This window comes from Camellia sinensis, chromosome 14 (genome assembly GCF_055761805.1).
Source record: "Camellia sinensis isolate YWXY chromosome 14, ASM5576180v1, whole genome shotgun sequence".
In the NCBI taxonomy this organism is placed as follows: domain Eukaryota; kingdom Viridiplantae; phylum Streptophyta; class Magnoliopsida; order Ericales; family Theaceae; genus Camellia; species Camellia sinensis.
Window position 1 is genome coordinate 8,463,284 of NC_138974.1, and position 17,315 is coordinate 8,480,598.

General features: G+C 37.1%; 1 protein-coding gene across 1 annotated transcript; it reads left to right on the plus strand.

The window, feature by feature from the left end:
* Window positions 1-1,126: 1,126 nt before the first annotated feature.
* Window positions 1,127-16,600, plus strand: LOC114267864 (putative E3 ubiquitin-protein ligase LIN-1). Its single transcript, XM_028208933.2, has 9 exons — window positions 1,127-1,513; window positions 2,365-4,145; window positions 5,343-5,615; window positions 5,699-5,726; window positions 5,824-6,463; window positions 6,659-6,803; window positions 13,423-13,683; window positions 14,610-14,919; window positions 15,941-16,600. The coding sequence occupies exons 2-9, from the start codon at window positions 2,406-2,408 to the stop codon at window positions 16,057-16,059; spliced, it is 3,516 nt and encodes a 1,171-aa protein (XP_028064734.2). The 5' UTR covers window positions 1,127-1,513; window positions 2,365-2,405; the 3' UTR covers window positions 16,060-16,600.
* The last annotated feature ends 715 nt before the right edge of the window (window positions 16,601-17,315 follow it).

Consider the following 17,315-nt stretch of genomic DNA (forward strand, 5'->3'; position numbering starts at 1 on the left):
ATTAAAATGAAAATTTATCCATAAATTCCATATGGAAGAATGTTGACCTATTTAGTTTTAAGAGTTTTTTTATGAACTAATTAGTCTTTTTTGTTTTGAAAAATTATATTTATTTGATTTTGTGTCATTTGAGTTTAAGTAAATGTTATTTTGTAATTTATTTTTTCAATTTTTTGATTTATTTTTGGGATGTGAATGAGAATGTGAGGTGTGAAAGATATTTTTTTGAAGGGATTAGTAGTTGAAATGTTGATTGTTGAGTATTGAAATCTACTTTTCTTTAAAGTGTTATATTATTACGTTTAAAAAAATACGTTTCAATTTTTTGATTCGTTACATTAAAGTGTTATATTATTACGTTTAAAAAAATATACTAATTTTTTTTTAATATGTTACATTAAAATGTTACGTTTGAGAAAAATATACAAAAAGTTTTTGTGTATTATATTGATTAGAGTGTTACGTTTGAGAAAAGTACAGTAAAGAGTTTTTTTAAAATGTTACGTTATTACACTTGAGAAAAATACACTAAGAAATTTTTTAATGTATTACATTAGAGTGCTATGTTTTTTGAGTATTACATTAGAGTGTTACTCTTAGGAAAAATATACGAAGGAGTTTTTTTGAAGTATTACGTTTAGTAATTTCAACATTATAAGAAAACTCATATTTATCTCTCAATACATAGCACACACGCATTTATACTTGACCCTTTATATAATTCACACTACGATTGAACTTTTGGGTCCATAAAAAAAATGAGAACCAAATAATTCATAAGAACACTATTTAAAATTTATTAGTATTTCACCCAAATTAAAAATGATAAATTATTTTGGAGTGAAAATTGTAGAGACATGAGTGACGGGGGAGAGAGTTGAAATGGTAAAATGGTGGAATAATTTTTGGTAATAGTTGTTAGAGAGACTGCTGCTGCTGCTGTTGTTGTTGTTGTTTATTCTGGAAGTGGAGGGGAGAGGAAGGCGGCAGTTTTGAAAACAGTTTGAACATTGACTAAGAAATGCATGCCTAACCTATCTATATCATTATCTATATACAGAGAGAGGCCTGCAAACAAAAAAAACACACCAATAAGTTTTGCCAAACAAAACAACAACATAAACAATTTGTGTGTTTATTTTAGCCTTTCTCGTTTGTCATCTTCCATTTGTTTCTCTTTCGCTTGTTCCCCATTTGTTACATTCCTCCATCTTCATCGCTTCTCTTTCCGTCTCTCTTGTTGTCTGTCTGTCTGTTTCTCTCTTTTTATTTTTTGTTTTTTCTTCTGTATTCATTCATTCTTTCATTCCTTAATAGCAACCCACAGCCCAATCAATGGGTTTTCTTCAACCACCATCATTCATTTTTTATCGTGTCCTCCTCCCAAGATTCCATATCTTTCGTCTAAGATCACTCTGTTCTTTCTTTGCCTTGAAATTCTTCTCTTCCCTGTTTACTCAAGGAAAGATACCATTCTAGATTATGCTTGTTTTCTTGACAAACAATCTCACAGGTATAAACTCTATATACCTTTATCAATTATATATATATACAGAGCTTGTCTTTGATTAAGTATATTAGCTAATTTGATTATTAGCTATCTCACAAGTGAATTATAAAATTCTTTATTTCTTTGTATACATGCTTGTAGGTATGTATTTGTTTATTTGGATATGGATAGTTGATTTGAGACTGGCTATTTGATTAAACGTATTTTATTTCTGAGGTGGTGAATTAAATTTTCTGTGAATTTTATGTAAGATTGTAAAGGGGTTCAGTAACATAGCCAAAAAAAGAAAAGAAAAAGAAAAGAAAAGACAGAGAAGGTTTTATTGGCATATATATAAGCATGGTAAGATGTTACACACACATATGTAAGTATATCTGTGCATATGTACATTAAGCTTCTAAATTTGATATTTTTTGGATTGTTTGGTGGTGGAATTTTTTTATTTTTTATTTATTGAAAGTTTTGTACAAAAAAGTAGAAAAAGTGGTATTGATTTTGAGTTTGCTTCGTATTTGTTTCATTTCAGTTATAGTTTTGACCAAAATTCAAAGAACAGAACTTTTGTAATTAACTATTCAGTTAGAATGTTTTGTTCCTGATTTTTTATTTTTTATTTTCCTTTTCAAGATGATCTAAATAACTAGCTGAAAAGTTGTAAATAACTACTAAGATAGACACAGTAGCTGAAAAGTTTGAACCAAAATTACTGATTCAATTTTCCCATCAAGGCTCTTTGATTACTTTTGAGCATAGGATTCTTTGCAAATTTTGTGATTTCCATGATGTGTTGTGGAAATGAACTCCACTGGAAATATTAGCATAGAAAGGTAATAAATCTGGTTTTATTTTGCCAGAACAAGTTGCGGTGCTGAGAAAGATATTAGTCATACTGTAAATGGCAATGTCATTAGAGGAGCTTCTTGCTGAGGAAGGGTTCACAGGGAGGAGGTCGAAAATGTCGGCGAGAACTTCCTTCAGATCAGAAGCGGCAAGTATGCCACATTACTCAAATCGATACCAAGATAAATCAAGCTCTTCATCATGTGTCAAAAAGACCGAGAGGGCAAAGTCTGATTTACCTCGGTATGGGTTGAGAGATGAATTACCAACAAGTGATAGACTAAAGGGACGAAGACCAAGGGATAATCTTATAACAAGAGAGAAATCAGATAAAGGATTGAAAAAAGAAACTAGAGAGAAATTTGAAAGAGTTTCAAATGATTTTAACAGAATTAGTTTTGATTCATCAAAAGACTTTCAAGGTAGTGAGATTGTTGAGGTTGGCGTGGAAGATGGTAAGGGTTATAAAGATACATATTCAAACGAAATGTATAGCCCTGGGAGAAGTAAAAGTAAATATTCTGGTGGCGTTGGGGAAAGGGAGAGGCCCAAAAGCAGGTCAGGGAAGGATATAGAGGTAGATAAGGGGTGCGGGAACAAATCTAAAAACCATGTGCTTGGGCGTATGAGTTATAGTGACAATTATAGGAAAAGCTTGAAAAAACCTGAGAACTCATACAGTCGATCTAATAGTTCACAAAACAGCAAAAGCATTGATGACAGCAGGCGTCGAAGGCAAGCTGAGATTGGGCAGAATGTTGTTGAACCTGCTCTTGATGAAGCTGCGGTCCGAGCCTTGATATCTATCTTGAGTGGGTATATCAAACACTTTCTCAAAGATAAGGATTTCCGTACAGCACTCCATCACAATTGTTTTGCTTCGCTTAATTTTGTTGAATTAGAAGAAGGCCTTATGACTGAGAGCAAAGTCCTATCCAATCTTGAACAAGCCATAGAAACAGTAGAAAGAGCTGCTGAGGAGTGTGCAAGTGCAAAAGAGTTGAAAAAAGCTTCACTGCAGCTTGGTGTGATAACAGGTTTCAACTCAGATGATTTGAAAGACGGTTTCACATCTGGGATTCCCAATTCTAAGTTGTCAGCTTGTGCTCATCTCTACCTCAGTGTGATATATAAATTACAGAAGAAAGACAGGATAGCAGCAAAGCATCTTCTGCAAGTTTTTTGTGATTCGCCGTTTCAGGCTAGAATGATGTTGTTGCCTGAGTTGTGGGACTATCTGTTTCTTCCGCATCTTTCCCATTTGAAGGCGTGGTACATTCAGGAAGCTGATTCTCTAGCAGATACACCAATCAAGTCAAGGAAACTGAAGCTTCTTGAAAAAGTGTATAATGAAATTATGGATTCTGGAACGTACCAGTTTGCATTTTATTACAAGGATTGGCTCACAGAGGGTGTTGAAGCTCCTTCCATTCCCTCCATCCACATCCCTTCCATATCTGTTCGAGGAATTCAGAAGGAATATCTACAGAGCCACTCTGTTCAGGAAGTTCACCAGGAACGTTGGTTTGGCCACTCTCTGGATGTAGGAAGTCCTACTGGTCCCTTTTCACCTCAGCCTATGGTCAGTAAAAGATTATATGAAGCTGTTTTTGGCCATTCAAACAAACCAGGAGCTAATGAAGTTGTGGAACATTATAAAGGGTCAGAAAACTTTGACACTACTAGTATAAGCTCTGATGGTTCTGCTATTGAAGACAAACAAGCATTGACATGCTCTTCTGGAAAGGTTAAGCATATGGATCAAGATATTGAACGAGATAATGCATTCCGTCCTGTGAGTTGTTTTCTCTAAATTTTAATTCTTTGTGCCTTTTGCTGCATTGTTATCACTGTTAATTGCCATTCTAGCAATTATCTGTGTCATTTTATGATAGTAGTCCCTATAGTTTACCCTCTCTGTCATTTTCGTCCTTATAGTTCTAATTGACTCGATTTTGATCATAGATTTTGAAGTTTGGTTGTTTTGGGAGTAGGTTAAAAGCTAGTTTTTTATTTATTTTTTATTTTTTATTTTTGAAAAAGCGTGAAAGAAAATAGAGAAATGAATTGATTTATGTCATTTTAGTCCAATTTAAATCGGAAATTAAGAAATTGAACGGAAAATTTGCATTAAATAACATGTGATTGATTTCCCAGGGCAAAATAGATATTTTAGTCTCTCTCCTTCCTCACTTACAAACAGGGCCACTGAGCCACCACTCCACCTCCTTCCACCACCCAACCAATACCAAACCAATCCCAACATCCACCATTGTAGATCCACAGATCATCATAATGAAAAATAAAAATATTAAACACAAAATCCAATTTCCAACCCCTACATAAAAATCACTACACAAAATTAACATACAAAGTTTAGATCTATACACATTCCCAAATTTTGAAACCTTGGATGTACAAATCTCCATGATAAAACAAAGGAAAAGGAACATGAACAGAGAGGGAGAAGATGAGAGAGAACCCATAAATGAACTATTCCCTCTAATCACAAATAATCTTTTTGATAAAAAAAAATTCTTCATCAAGTCTTGTCTTTAGCAGATGAAATCATCAATATCCCATGATCGTTACAAGAACCTCAAATGAGAGACACAAAGAGAGTGGTTGAGCAGTCATTGGTCCCTCTCTCTCTCTCTCTCTCTCTCTCTGTGCACGTGTGTTTTGATAGTTAAGTGAGTTCATCTCGAGTTATCGAGTTAACTCAAAGGGTTTGATAGAATATGAATGAGTTGACAATTTTACCCTTTAAAACAATGGGTGTGTCTTTCACGTGCAAAATTTCCATTCAATTTTTTAACTTCCGTTTTCAATTGGATCAAAATGATACAAGGTTAAAAATTTTAGATCAAAATCAATTCAATTAAAATTGCATGGACCAAAATGACACATATACTAGTAGTGTCAAAGTTTTCTGACCCTTTATAATGTTCCACAACTTCATGCTCTTAAGGAATTTCTATGATCACTGTAGGAAGATGGAGTAATAGCTGAGGCGTGGAGATTGCATAGTGACAGTGCTCTAGGTGAAGGTGATGCAAATGACAACTTTGGTAACTCTTCACCATATCCAGAAAATCCAGAAATCAGCCAAATATTACATGGACATCCACATACAAAAGAAAATGAGCTCACACTCAAAAGACTAGCCAAGGCTGTTTTTGATCTGCAACACACTGAGGGACCTCTTGACCTCACGGATTCCACTTTTTTGTCACAGACGGAGAATATCGATTCTTTTGCAAATGTACAGAGTTGTTGACTATTCAATTTTTATGTGATTTACTATTATTGGTTTCTTCTAATCTTGTTTTACTTTTTGAAATGCAGTCAATCAAAACAATGTCCTCCGATGAAGGTATATGAGAGGGGCACTACCCTTTACTTTTTCTTTCCAGTTTTTATTTTTATTTATAACAGTGCACCTTAGTGTCTGCATGCTTTCCTCCCTGTAGAGTTAAATGGTAATTTTGAAAACATTGATGAAGAATCCTCTTGCTCAAGCATACCCCGGGATTTTATATGCCCTCTCACTGGACTTTTATTTGAAGACCCTGTGACCTTGGAGACTGGCCAGACCTTCGAGCGAGCAGCTATCACAGAATGGTTTAACCAGGGATATAGAACATGTCCAGTGACAGAGAAAACACTGGAAAGTCAATCTGTGCCACATACCAACTTCATTTTGAAGCGAGTTATTGATAGTTGGAAATCAGTACGTTGCAGGCATCTGTTGGCCTTTGCCTCTCAACAAGAAGGAGAACACAGACCTAAACTTGAGGCTGAAAGAGCTGCCTTCATATTACAGCACCTTCTAACTTCTTTTAGTAAAGAGGAAAGAATAACAAATGCCAAGCTGCTTATGTCTCTAGGAGGCCTGCAGTTTCTAGTTCGAAGGTTTGATTCTGGAAACTTGACGGAGAAGACAACCGTGGCTGCATTATTTTCCTCTTGTATAGAAGCAGACAATGGCTGCAGAAATTACATAGCTAGGAACATTAAGAAACCATGTCTTCTTGAGCTAATCCACAGCAAGCAGGTTAAATCAAGAGAAAATGCAGTGTTGCTGCTGACAGAACTAATATGCCTGGACAGGTATTATTTTGCTTTTTCTTTGTTGTGCATCAATTATCAGGAGCATGCCGTAGAGCCATCCTTTCCCTATGTACTACATCATTCCGCACGAGTGAGATACGCTTATTTCAGTAATTTCCATATTATGCATGTCTTGCAGTGTTATTGCTATTGATTGTTCTAACCATAAATTGGTGCTACTGTTTCTCATTTCAGGAGGAAAGACGTTAATTTTTTTTTAAGTGGCTTTCAGAATGAGGGAATACTGGATACAATGCATGTTTTACTCGTTTATCTCCAGAGCTCTCTGCCTGAGCAAAGACCCTTGGTTGCTGTTCTCCTTTTACACTTAGATCTTCTGGTATGCTCCTCAAGTGAAAATTCTTTTGCTGATAGTGAACAGAAGTGTTAATTAAACTATGATTCTGGTGTCTCTGTTTGCCTCTGTGAGAATATACTCGTCTATATTAGGCATGATTGTGTATATAATATTAGGCATGATTGTGTATATATTAGGTAGTATGGTTGTATTTCCTTGTTTGGTTTAGGCGTTAGGGTTACATAAACTAAGGTCTTGATGTAATTAGTACACAATTTGAATATACAATACTCTTCAGAAACTTATATGGTATCGGAGCCGGATTCGAAACCCTAGTCCTCATCTGAGTTCGAATCAACCATTTCATTTTGGTTCAGTCTTTGGTTCGTGGCCATCAGACGACCTCAATCTGAAATCGCAGCCGTGGTCGCGACCCGACTGTGCTCTCTCTCTGGAGTCGCCTTCTCTGGTTCTGGGGTCGCCTTCTCTGGTTCTGGGGTCGCCTTCTCTTTCCCGACTGTGCTCTCTCTCTGGTTCTGCAGTCGCAACACCTCTGGTCTTCTCCGATTGGGCTCTCTCTGCTCGTAGGATCTCTGGTTGGTTTGGGTTAGTACACTTAAAACTTTAGTTTAGGTTTGTTACTATTTGACCCCAGCACAGCACCTTCTGAGTATTATAATTTTGACTAATTTTGACCCATTAATTCTATAAACCTTGTTTTATTATAATGTCGAACATTGAAAACCAAGCCATCAAGTGCAAACTCACTGGTGACAATTATGCTTATTAGGCCAATGTTATAAAAAACTTTCTTCTTGGCCAGAAAAAATGGGATTCTGTTTTTGGTTTTGTTTCTCGTCCATTGGATCCAAAGGTGGAAGGATATCTGACTTCCTGTGATACTTGGGATTGTGATAATGCCCAAGTTCTAACCTGGTTTCATAATTTTGTGGATGACTGTATTGGAACGATGTTTTCTAAATACAGTACTGCCAAGGAGGTGTGAGATTATTTACTGGGTGTTTATCAGTAGTCTAACTTTGCCAAGCGGTATGAGTTGGAAACAACTATTCAAAGTGCTCGTCAGCGGGGTCATACTATTCAGGATTTCTATATTGAGATGACAGGTCTATAGGATCAATTAGCTCTCATGGAACCACCTAGTCTCAAGGTACTAGACACTTATGTTGAGTTTCAGGAGCAGAGTCGTCTAGTGTAGTTCTTAACGGCTCTTTCCCGTCAGTATGAGGCTATCTGTAGTGACATCCTTCATTGGTCTCCTTTTCCTTCTATGGATGCTATTGTTCGTAACCTCCTCTCCGAGGAAACCCATCTTAAGACGGCCAGTCAGATTCTACCCCCCTTTGTCTTCTTGGCTCCTGCTAAGCCTTCTTTGTTATCAACCCTTTCTCCTCATCAGCTTCATGCCACTGCAAAGCTCAAAAAGGGGCCATCAGGTCCAGATAAGTGTACTTTCTGCCACCAAAGGAGTCATTGGAAGTACAACTGTCCCAAGAAGGGACTTCAGCCTGCTCAATCCCAGCCACCTCAGACATAGCTCCGCAATCCTGCTCCAAGTACCTTTCGGCCTCCTACTGCTTATACTGCATCTGCTCTGACTTCAGATCCTGACTTGGCTTCCTTGAGTGCTCAGCTTGCTCAACTTCAGCATATCTTGTCCACCTCTTAGTCATTCCCATCTACCTTCGCTCTTACTCTTTTCATTCAGGTTTCTTGGGTCTTCTTCAGGTATCCTTGTTTCTGTCTGGCTTTTTGATTCTGGTGCCTCTCATTATATGACTCCTCACCTGTCCTTACTTCAAAACTGTATTCCCCCACCCGCTCCTATTACTATTAATGCTACTCATGGGTCTGGTATGTCGGTTCTATCTATTGGGTCTGTGTTACCCTCTACTATGTTTGCTGTTACTATTCCCTCTGTTCTTTATGCCCCTTAGCTATTTGTAAGTTTATTATCTATCAGTCAATTTGATGCTTTTGGCTTTGATGTGATCTTTTCTTTTTCTGTCTGTTGTGTGCAAAATCGGATGTCCAAGAAGCAGATTGGGACCGGTCGTAGAGTTGGAGACCTATGTGGTAGAAAGTTTGCATCTCCCTTTACCCACCTCTTCAGTTACACTTTCCTCATTTCAATTAGATTCTCAATTGAGTCAGTTTTATTTATGGCATTCTCGCCTAGGTCATTTGTCTGTAGACCGCTTACAGTCTTTAGCTCAGTCCGGAGTGTTGGGTAAAGTTTCTCCTAGTCAAATTGATGAATGTCGGGGGTGTAAACTTGCCAAAATGTCAACTTTACCATTTAATAAAAGTACTTCTATTTCTGTTTCTCCATTTCTTGTGCATGCTAATGTCTGGGGACCCTCTTCTATTCTCACTAAAAGGGGTTCCGCCTACTATGTATCTTTGTTGATGATTGTACTCGCTATACTTGGGTTGATCTTATGACTCATAAATTTGACTTCTACCAAATATACTGTACATTTCAGTCTATGATCACTACACAGTTTAGGGCTACCATTCAATTGTTACGGTCTGACTTAGTTGAAGAGTATTTTAAAATTGAGTTCTGTGAGTATCTGGCCACTTTGTGTACCATTCATCAAACTTCCTGTACTGATACACCCACCTAAAATGGTCGTGATGAGCGTAAACATCGTTATCTCCTCTAGATAGTTAGACCTCTCATTCTTTCTGCCTCTGTTCCAGCTCTCTTTTGGGGGGAAATAGTTCTTATAGCTGCTTTTATTCTTAACCGTACGCCTACCCCCCTACTCTCTGGTCGTTCTCCTTATGAGGCTCTGTTTTCCCAACTTTCCAATTACTCTCTCCTTCGTGTTTTTGGGTCTGCATGCTTCGTCCTTCTTCCTTGGGAAGATAGGACAAAACTTAGTGCCCGTTCTGTCCTGTATGTCTTTTTGGGTTACAGTCTTACTCAAAAGGGCTATCGTTGTTACGACCCTATTTCCCGCCAACTTTATGTCTCCTATCATGTTGCCTTCTTGGAACATCTGTCTTACTTTCAGCTTCCCTCTCTCATTGCTCCAGTTTCAAAAGCGGATTTGGTTCTCATTGACCCATTTCTTTCTGAGGTCCCGTCTGATGAGTATATCTCCACTATTCATTCTACACTTGTTCCGTCTTCCCCTTTGGCTACTTCTCCTCCTCTGTTATTAGTCTATTCTCGTCGCAAGGCTCCCCCTCCACCAGTTGTCTACCCAGGTTGCTGCCTCTTCTATTTCTGAAGACTCTGATCTTGCTACACACCGATATCCTACTCGAGAGCGTCATCCTCCAAACAGGTTGGGTTGGTCTAATACATATTTTTCTGCTTCTTATCGTACTTTTTTGTTTGCTATTCATTCTTTTTCAGAACCTCAGTCTTACAAGGAGGCCCGTCAGGATCCTTTTTGGATTTAAGCTATGGAGAATGAGTTGTCTGCTTTGCAGAAAACTAGTACTTGAGAGTTAGTTCCTTTACTTGCTGGTAAGAATCTGGTTGGTTGCAAATGGGTTTACAAAGTCAAAACTTACTCTGATGGTTCTCTTGAGTGCTACAAAGCTCACTTGGTTGCCAAAGGTTTCTCACAGGAGTATGGCATCGATTATGAGGAAACCTTTGCCCCTGTTGCCAAGATGACTATTGTTCGTACTTTGATCTTTATTGCTGTTGTTCGTCATTGGCCTCTTTATCAGATGGATGTTAAGAATGCTTTTCTTGATGTCCATTTCACTGAGGAGGTTTACATGCATCCTCCCCTTGGTCTTCCTCATTCATTTCTCTGGTCTTGTTTGTCGTTTTCGACGTGCTTTGTATAGTTTGAAGCAATCTCCTCGTGCTTGGTATGATAGTTTTCAGACCGCTGTTACTGAGCTTGGGTTTTATTCGCGTGACCAAGACTCTGCTTTGTTTCTCCTCCACACCTTTGCTGGTTTTGTTTCCTTATTACCGTATGTGGGTGATATGATCATTACTGGCTTTGAAGCTTCTGCTATGTCTGAGGTCAAGTAACATCTCTTACGCACTTTTGAAATGAAAGATCTGGGACCATTGCGGTATTTTCTTGGTGTTGAGGTCGCTTCTTCTCCCAAAAGCTACTTTCTGTTTCAGGCCAAGTATGCCAATGAGGTTATTCATCGTGCTAGTCTTGCTGACACTAAGACTTCTAATACCCTCATTGAACTTAATGTGAAGCTTAACACTACCAATGGTATCCCACTGGATAATCCAACTTTGTATCGTGAGCTTGTGGGCTGCTTAGTCTATCTGACAGTTACTCACCCTAATCTTGCCTATGTTGTTTATGTGGTTAGCCAGCTCGTTTTTGCTCTTTGCTCTCCGTATTGGGCTGCTTTGGTTCGGATTCTTCGCTATCTTCACGATACTATCTTCCAACGCTTGTTGTTGTCTTCTACTTCTTCCTTGGATTTGGTGACTTATGCTAATACTGATTGGGTTAGTGATGTTACTGATTGTAAGTCCACTTCTGGTTTCTGTTTGTTTCTTGGTGATTTCTTGATTTCTTGGAAAAACAAGAAACAAATTGTTGTTACCCGTTCTACTGCCGAAGCTGAGTACGGTGCTATAGCTCATGCTACTGCTGAGGTTGTCTCCTCGCTGACTTGGGCATTCCTTAGTCCTTTCTGACCTCTCTCTACTGTGACAACCGAAGTGCTATTCAGATTGCCCATAACACTGTTTTCCATGAACGAACAAAGCACATTGAGATTGATTGTCACTTCGTCCGTCAGCACCTACAGTCTAGCTCTATCTCACTTCCTTTTGTCCCTTCGGCTCGACAACTTGCTGACTTCTTCACCAAAACTCACACCACTTCTCGTTTTTGGTTTCTTCTTGACAAACTCTCTGTGTTTTCGGCTAAAACACCTTAAGTTTGAGTGGGGGTGTGAGAATATACTCGTCTATATTAGGCATGATTGTGTATATAATATTAGGCATGATTGTGTATATATTAGGTAGTATGGTTGTATTTCCTTTCATGGTTGTATTTCCTTGTTTGGTTTAGGCGTTAGGGGTATATAAACTAAGGTCTTGATGTAATCAATACACAATTTGAATATACAATACTCTTCAGAAACTTACAGCCTCCTCTATATGATTTGCCTTGGACTGATTGCTGGAATATCTTGCCATTTGAAAGCATTGACTTGCTGAATACCAATTGAATTCATGCTTTGTTGTATGTTCAACTTGAGTTGTATTTCTATCTCTTTTGAATGTTGATAGATCGGAGTTTTGGATTGTAGGCTTTTAACTTCACAATTGAATTTATTTTTTTATTTTTGTAAGTATCCAGTATTTACAAATATCCTAAATATAGTTTCCATAAACCTCACTACTAATCCTATATAAGTTGCCAACCAAGGGGAGTAGCCATAGTTTGGAAAGAACTGTCACGCCATATCATATTATAGGAACATTATTACCACCTAGGAAGTGTTGTTCCCATGGAAGGGTATTTTGAAGACTATAAATCCTTCCAAGGTTTCTGTTCTTGGATTGGTGGCAGTTGATGGGATGATTCTTACCATCTATAATCTTATTAAGAAGAGAAAAATCATCACACATCTATGCTGTATATATTATATGCAAAGCTGGAAGATGCAAGGGGTATTTTGGAAGATTAAAGCTCCTTCCGAGGTTGCTTTTATTGGATTGATGGCAGCTTATGCGGAAATTCTTACCATCTACAATGTCATTAACAGAAGGAAATCATCACACATCAGGGCTGTATGCGCAAGGGGGGTGGAGCGTCGATGAGTAAGCAAGTTCTGGTTTTGGTGTTTTTTTTCATGTTTCCTAAATTGGTTAGAATTTTTTTCCCCATTTTTGGAACAGGTTTAAGATGAGCGAGGAAAGAAAGCTTGGTGGCTGTAGACTAACCAATAACAATTGGAATGGTTTGTGATCTCTCAACTTAAAACCAACCTACACTAATTAGCTGTTGAGAACCTCAACCAAAAGAAAAAGAAAAGGCTAGAAAGATTTAATGCAGCATGAGTTTGGTGAAAATTTCCACCTTTGGCCGTGTGTCAAGAAATGAAAATGCAGATATGAGTTAATTAAAATTCCCGATAATATGTGATAGTAGAAAAGGGTTTCGATGGTGTGAGTTTATTTATTTTATCATTTTTGGACAATGATAAGTTGACATTACAATATTGTACTTTGGAATGTTTATCCATGATCATAATATGATGTAACCTAACCCCACCAAAAAGGTAATTGCACAAGACTTAAATATTTGAAGAAATATGTATTATTTCATTTTAAAATTATTTTCTATTTCTACTTTTATTTTTTCAAGATATAATGTAGCAGGGTTGGGTGACATTGTTGGCATGCTTAAAACTATATTTGAGTCATGAATTTAGTGATGGGCATCACTAAGAAATCTGTCATTTATGTCTCTTTACTTGTATATCTTGTGGACTTCATGCAGTTGTCAAATGGAACAAGTGATTGTACTTGTCTTGTTCAATATGTTGAAGCTATGGGACAACATTTAAAAACTAACATATTAGATTTTTGGTACTCATTTTTATGGAAAATTATAAGTTTTTGTTTGTTGCAAATCCTTATAATCAAATACAAGTTTGCTGAGACAACCTTGTATTGCAGGTTGAACCTCGGAAATACAGCATATATAGGGAGGAGGCGGTTGATGCCATTACTGTGGCTTTGGATGGCAGCTTATACAATGAGAAGATCAGAGCAAAGTGTTGTAGAGCGCTCCTAATCTTGGGAGGTCGTTTCTCTTCCTCTGGGAAGATAATGATAGAGGATTGGATCTTAAAGCAAACCGGATTTCTTGATGGTCCTTATCCGAATTCTCTTGAAAATGAAGAAGATGGTGTATTAGTTGATGAAATTATTCCATCGGTATGTTTTATTCTTTCATCTCTCTCTCTCTCTCTTTCTCTCCAAACACACTTACAGAGACTTGAGCTTCTAAATGTTACTGACAGGTGTCCTGGTTTCTGTTGTACATTCATAGTATGTCTGCAACTACTCCATTAGCATTTTTAATCACACTTTTTTGCCATTATATACAATGGAAAGTATTCTGATTACAAAATATGGAGTTTGCATTTGAATTTGATTTCTTTTGGCAACTACTTTCCTGCATTCATCTTGAGTGCTTAGTGTGGGCAGTTGGAAGGATGCTTGTTGCAAATATATGGAACCAAAAAACCAGAATTGTTGTGTTGTGTGTAGTTACGACATAATAGCAGTAGTTGACCTCCTGATTTGACCCCTTTTTTTCCTGCAAAAATCCAGTAAGTGCTTCTTTACCACCTAGCCAAATCTGTCACCTTTTTCAAGTTATTGATATATTTTGAATGGAACATGAAAAGTTACCAAGAGAGAAATGTGATACAAAAAGGGCTGCAACAGATGAGATTGCACATTACAAACAGTTCAAATAAGTAGTTCATCTATTCTGATGTGATGCACTCTTCTGTTAGCTTGCTGATGCCCTTGAATTATCAAAGAAAATATAATTTGCAGAAGATTTCAGTATTGAAGTTTGAGTTTTACAAAGTGCTTTCTAACTTTGTAACTCAATGCAAGGCTTGAGAATTTGGACTCCATTTGACTCCTCTTTACTTTCAGTCTCATCTTAGTGAATAGGTTGCAAAATTAGATTTCATGTGAAACAAAGTCCTCATTGCAATGCAATTTTCACACGTGCAATATCAATAGGTTTTTTTTTTTTTTTTTTTGTGTGTGTGTGTGTATGTTTTCTGTTTCTGTATGGTGAAACCATGGAAGTATTTTTCTGAAGATTTGACAACTGGATATAGGATGATGAAGAGGAGGAAAGGGAAGACTGGTTGAGGATTTTGTCAGCATCACTTATTGGTGACGGGAAGAAATCATTTTTGGAGAGTATTTCCAAGTGTTTAGGTTCTGGAAGCTTGGATTTGGTGAGGGTGTGTCTAACCACAGTGGCATGGTTAAGCTCTGCACTTGCTTCATTATCTGATGCAGAGTTCCAGCTTCCTGCCTTCTCAGCTCTCATCTCTCAGCTGAAAGAAAGACTGGAAAATGGTGACCTGGTTGAGCACAAGATTCTTGCTTCTATGTGTCTGCTTAATTTCAGCAAAATTCCAGGTTCGCAACTTTTTTTGACAAACATTTTTGTTAATTGCATCAAAATGGAAATAAAATTCCGTCTATGTAATTGTGTAATATTTGGGCTATTATTCATGTTGCATAATAAAGTATATTCTTAGGATATCTGCTGAGATAAATGGCTATTCATATTTTAATTCCTTTATTTATATAGTAATAGTCTATCAGCCATTTTGCGGGGTTTTGAAGGATCAATCTTTGCTGGCATCCTTCTACATATATAAAGTTCGTTTTAGCTTCAGCTGGTTCTCCCTATACTTTAAGTGGGGCTCTTGGAACATTTGGATATTAATACCAGTGTCTGATGCTCTGTTTGTTTTGGCAGAAAACATTTTCCAACGAAAAACATTTTCTACAAAAAAAATAAAAATAAAAAAATAAAAAATTTCCCTGTAATGTGCTAGTGTTTGTATTAGTGTTGAGGTGGGAGGTAGACGTGGTGGTAGTGGGGGTGGAGGTGGCGGTGATGGTAGTGGCGGTAGAGGAGTGGTGGTGGTAGAGGAGTGAAGGTGGGGGTGGCAGTGGCGGTGGCAGTGGCAGTGGCAGTAGAGTGGTGGTGGGGTGTTGGAGGTAATGGTGGCGGTGGTACTGGTAAGACATTGGTTTGGGAAGCATTTTTCACCCTTCAAAAACGGAAAACATTTTCTGTCTAAATAAACTTGCTTTAAAATTGACCACAAAAAACGTTTTTCATAGCACCAAATACCAGAAAATGCGGACTGGAACAAACTGCGCATAAACCATGTTGTGGGTTCTCAAACACTATAGCATTTCACATTACAAGTTAAGTTTTAATATGCTTCAAAAATTCAGCTAGCTCTACAAAATTTGACATCTAGTTTACAACAATGTAGATCTTATAAGTGGGTCAGAATACTTGTCAGGGATGACAATCTTCTTGAAATATATAATTTAGTTGTGCAAAACTTGCATGAAAAATACTTAATATTAAAAGTTTGAATTTAATTGCTTAAGCTATTTTATTTTCTGTCGATTTCAGAATGCAGGGTCCTGTTGGTGACAATTGCAGAGGAACTTGCGGTTCCTCTGAGAAGCCTTGCAGAAGTAACCTGGACAGCAAAAGAGCTTTATGCTACCATTTCCGGAGGAGATTCATAATTTGAAATTGAAAGCATATTGGAAACTGTTGACCTCCTTGAGGATTCTTAACAATATCTCTGCCGTCCATTTCAGTGAAATTTGGTGTCGTTTATTTTTTCCTTCTGGAACTGTATTGTCAAATATCCAGAAGAATTGCTAAATTTGTGGTGTAAAGGTGATCAATAATGTCGGCATTACAAAGCTTGGATCGGGAATATCGTTCGAATGTAAGGAGATCTGAAAAGTATCCTAGGGAGTTCATCTCTTTCCATTTTCTGTGCAATCATCTGGCTTGGAGTTTTTGGGACATTGATGGCTTACATAAAAAGGCTTATGGTTGTTAGTGACTCAAGAGATAGTTGTGTATACCTTTCCAATTTTTACTATTGAAATTTTTTTCATGTAGTGTCACTTTATTTTGTGTTCTTGAGTTGTGGTGTAGTGATGTGTACGACACAGTTTGTCACTTGGGCTATGGTTAGCGATTTTTTTTGGAAGCACGATCCATTTACTTTTTGATGGTATCAATGGAAATTTAACTGCATTGCTTTTTTACCCATACATATTTTGAAGAATTGATTTGAGTTAGTTTATTTACATGAACCGACCTTGAGATTTCAATAGCTGTAAGAAATGCTTCCTAGGATATAGTAGTTTTGGATGCCATGAAGAAGCCTCTTTGGTATTGAAAATTCTTGTTCTGTGATATACTAAAAAAATCATATTTGTTCCTTCAGACTTTCAGTGGAGCTGCTATTAGCAAATTATATTTCTAAGGTGCAAATAAGGCAAATTTTGATGGTTCATATTGTAATTTTTTTTTTTTTTTTTTTTTTTTTTTTCCAATCGATAGAAGAATATTACAATTTACAAATATTAAGACAATGAAGCATGTAAATCTATATTTAGTCAACAAAAGACAAAGGTAGGGTCACTGTTTCTTGTGAAATTTGCTTCTGCTTCTCAAATAATTCTACATATCTTTAAAAAGCTGTAACAGACAGACTACTTTAGAAATGCTTTTCAGCTTTGGATAGGCCAAGATCACAATCAACCCCATGAAATTTAGATTCAGTACAAGCCCAACTAAAACTATGATATCCAAAAATTGTCAGAATTTTGTGCCTTTGAAGAACTTGAATAGAGGCATTTTCAATATTGTTTCAAGCTAGAATTAAAGATCAAATCAGAAAAAGGATAACACCAAATCTGTCTCATGGACAGCTCTAAAAGTTTTAATGTAAGAATGCGCTACATGTGTTTAGTGTTCAGAA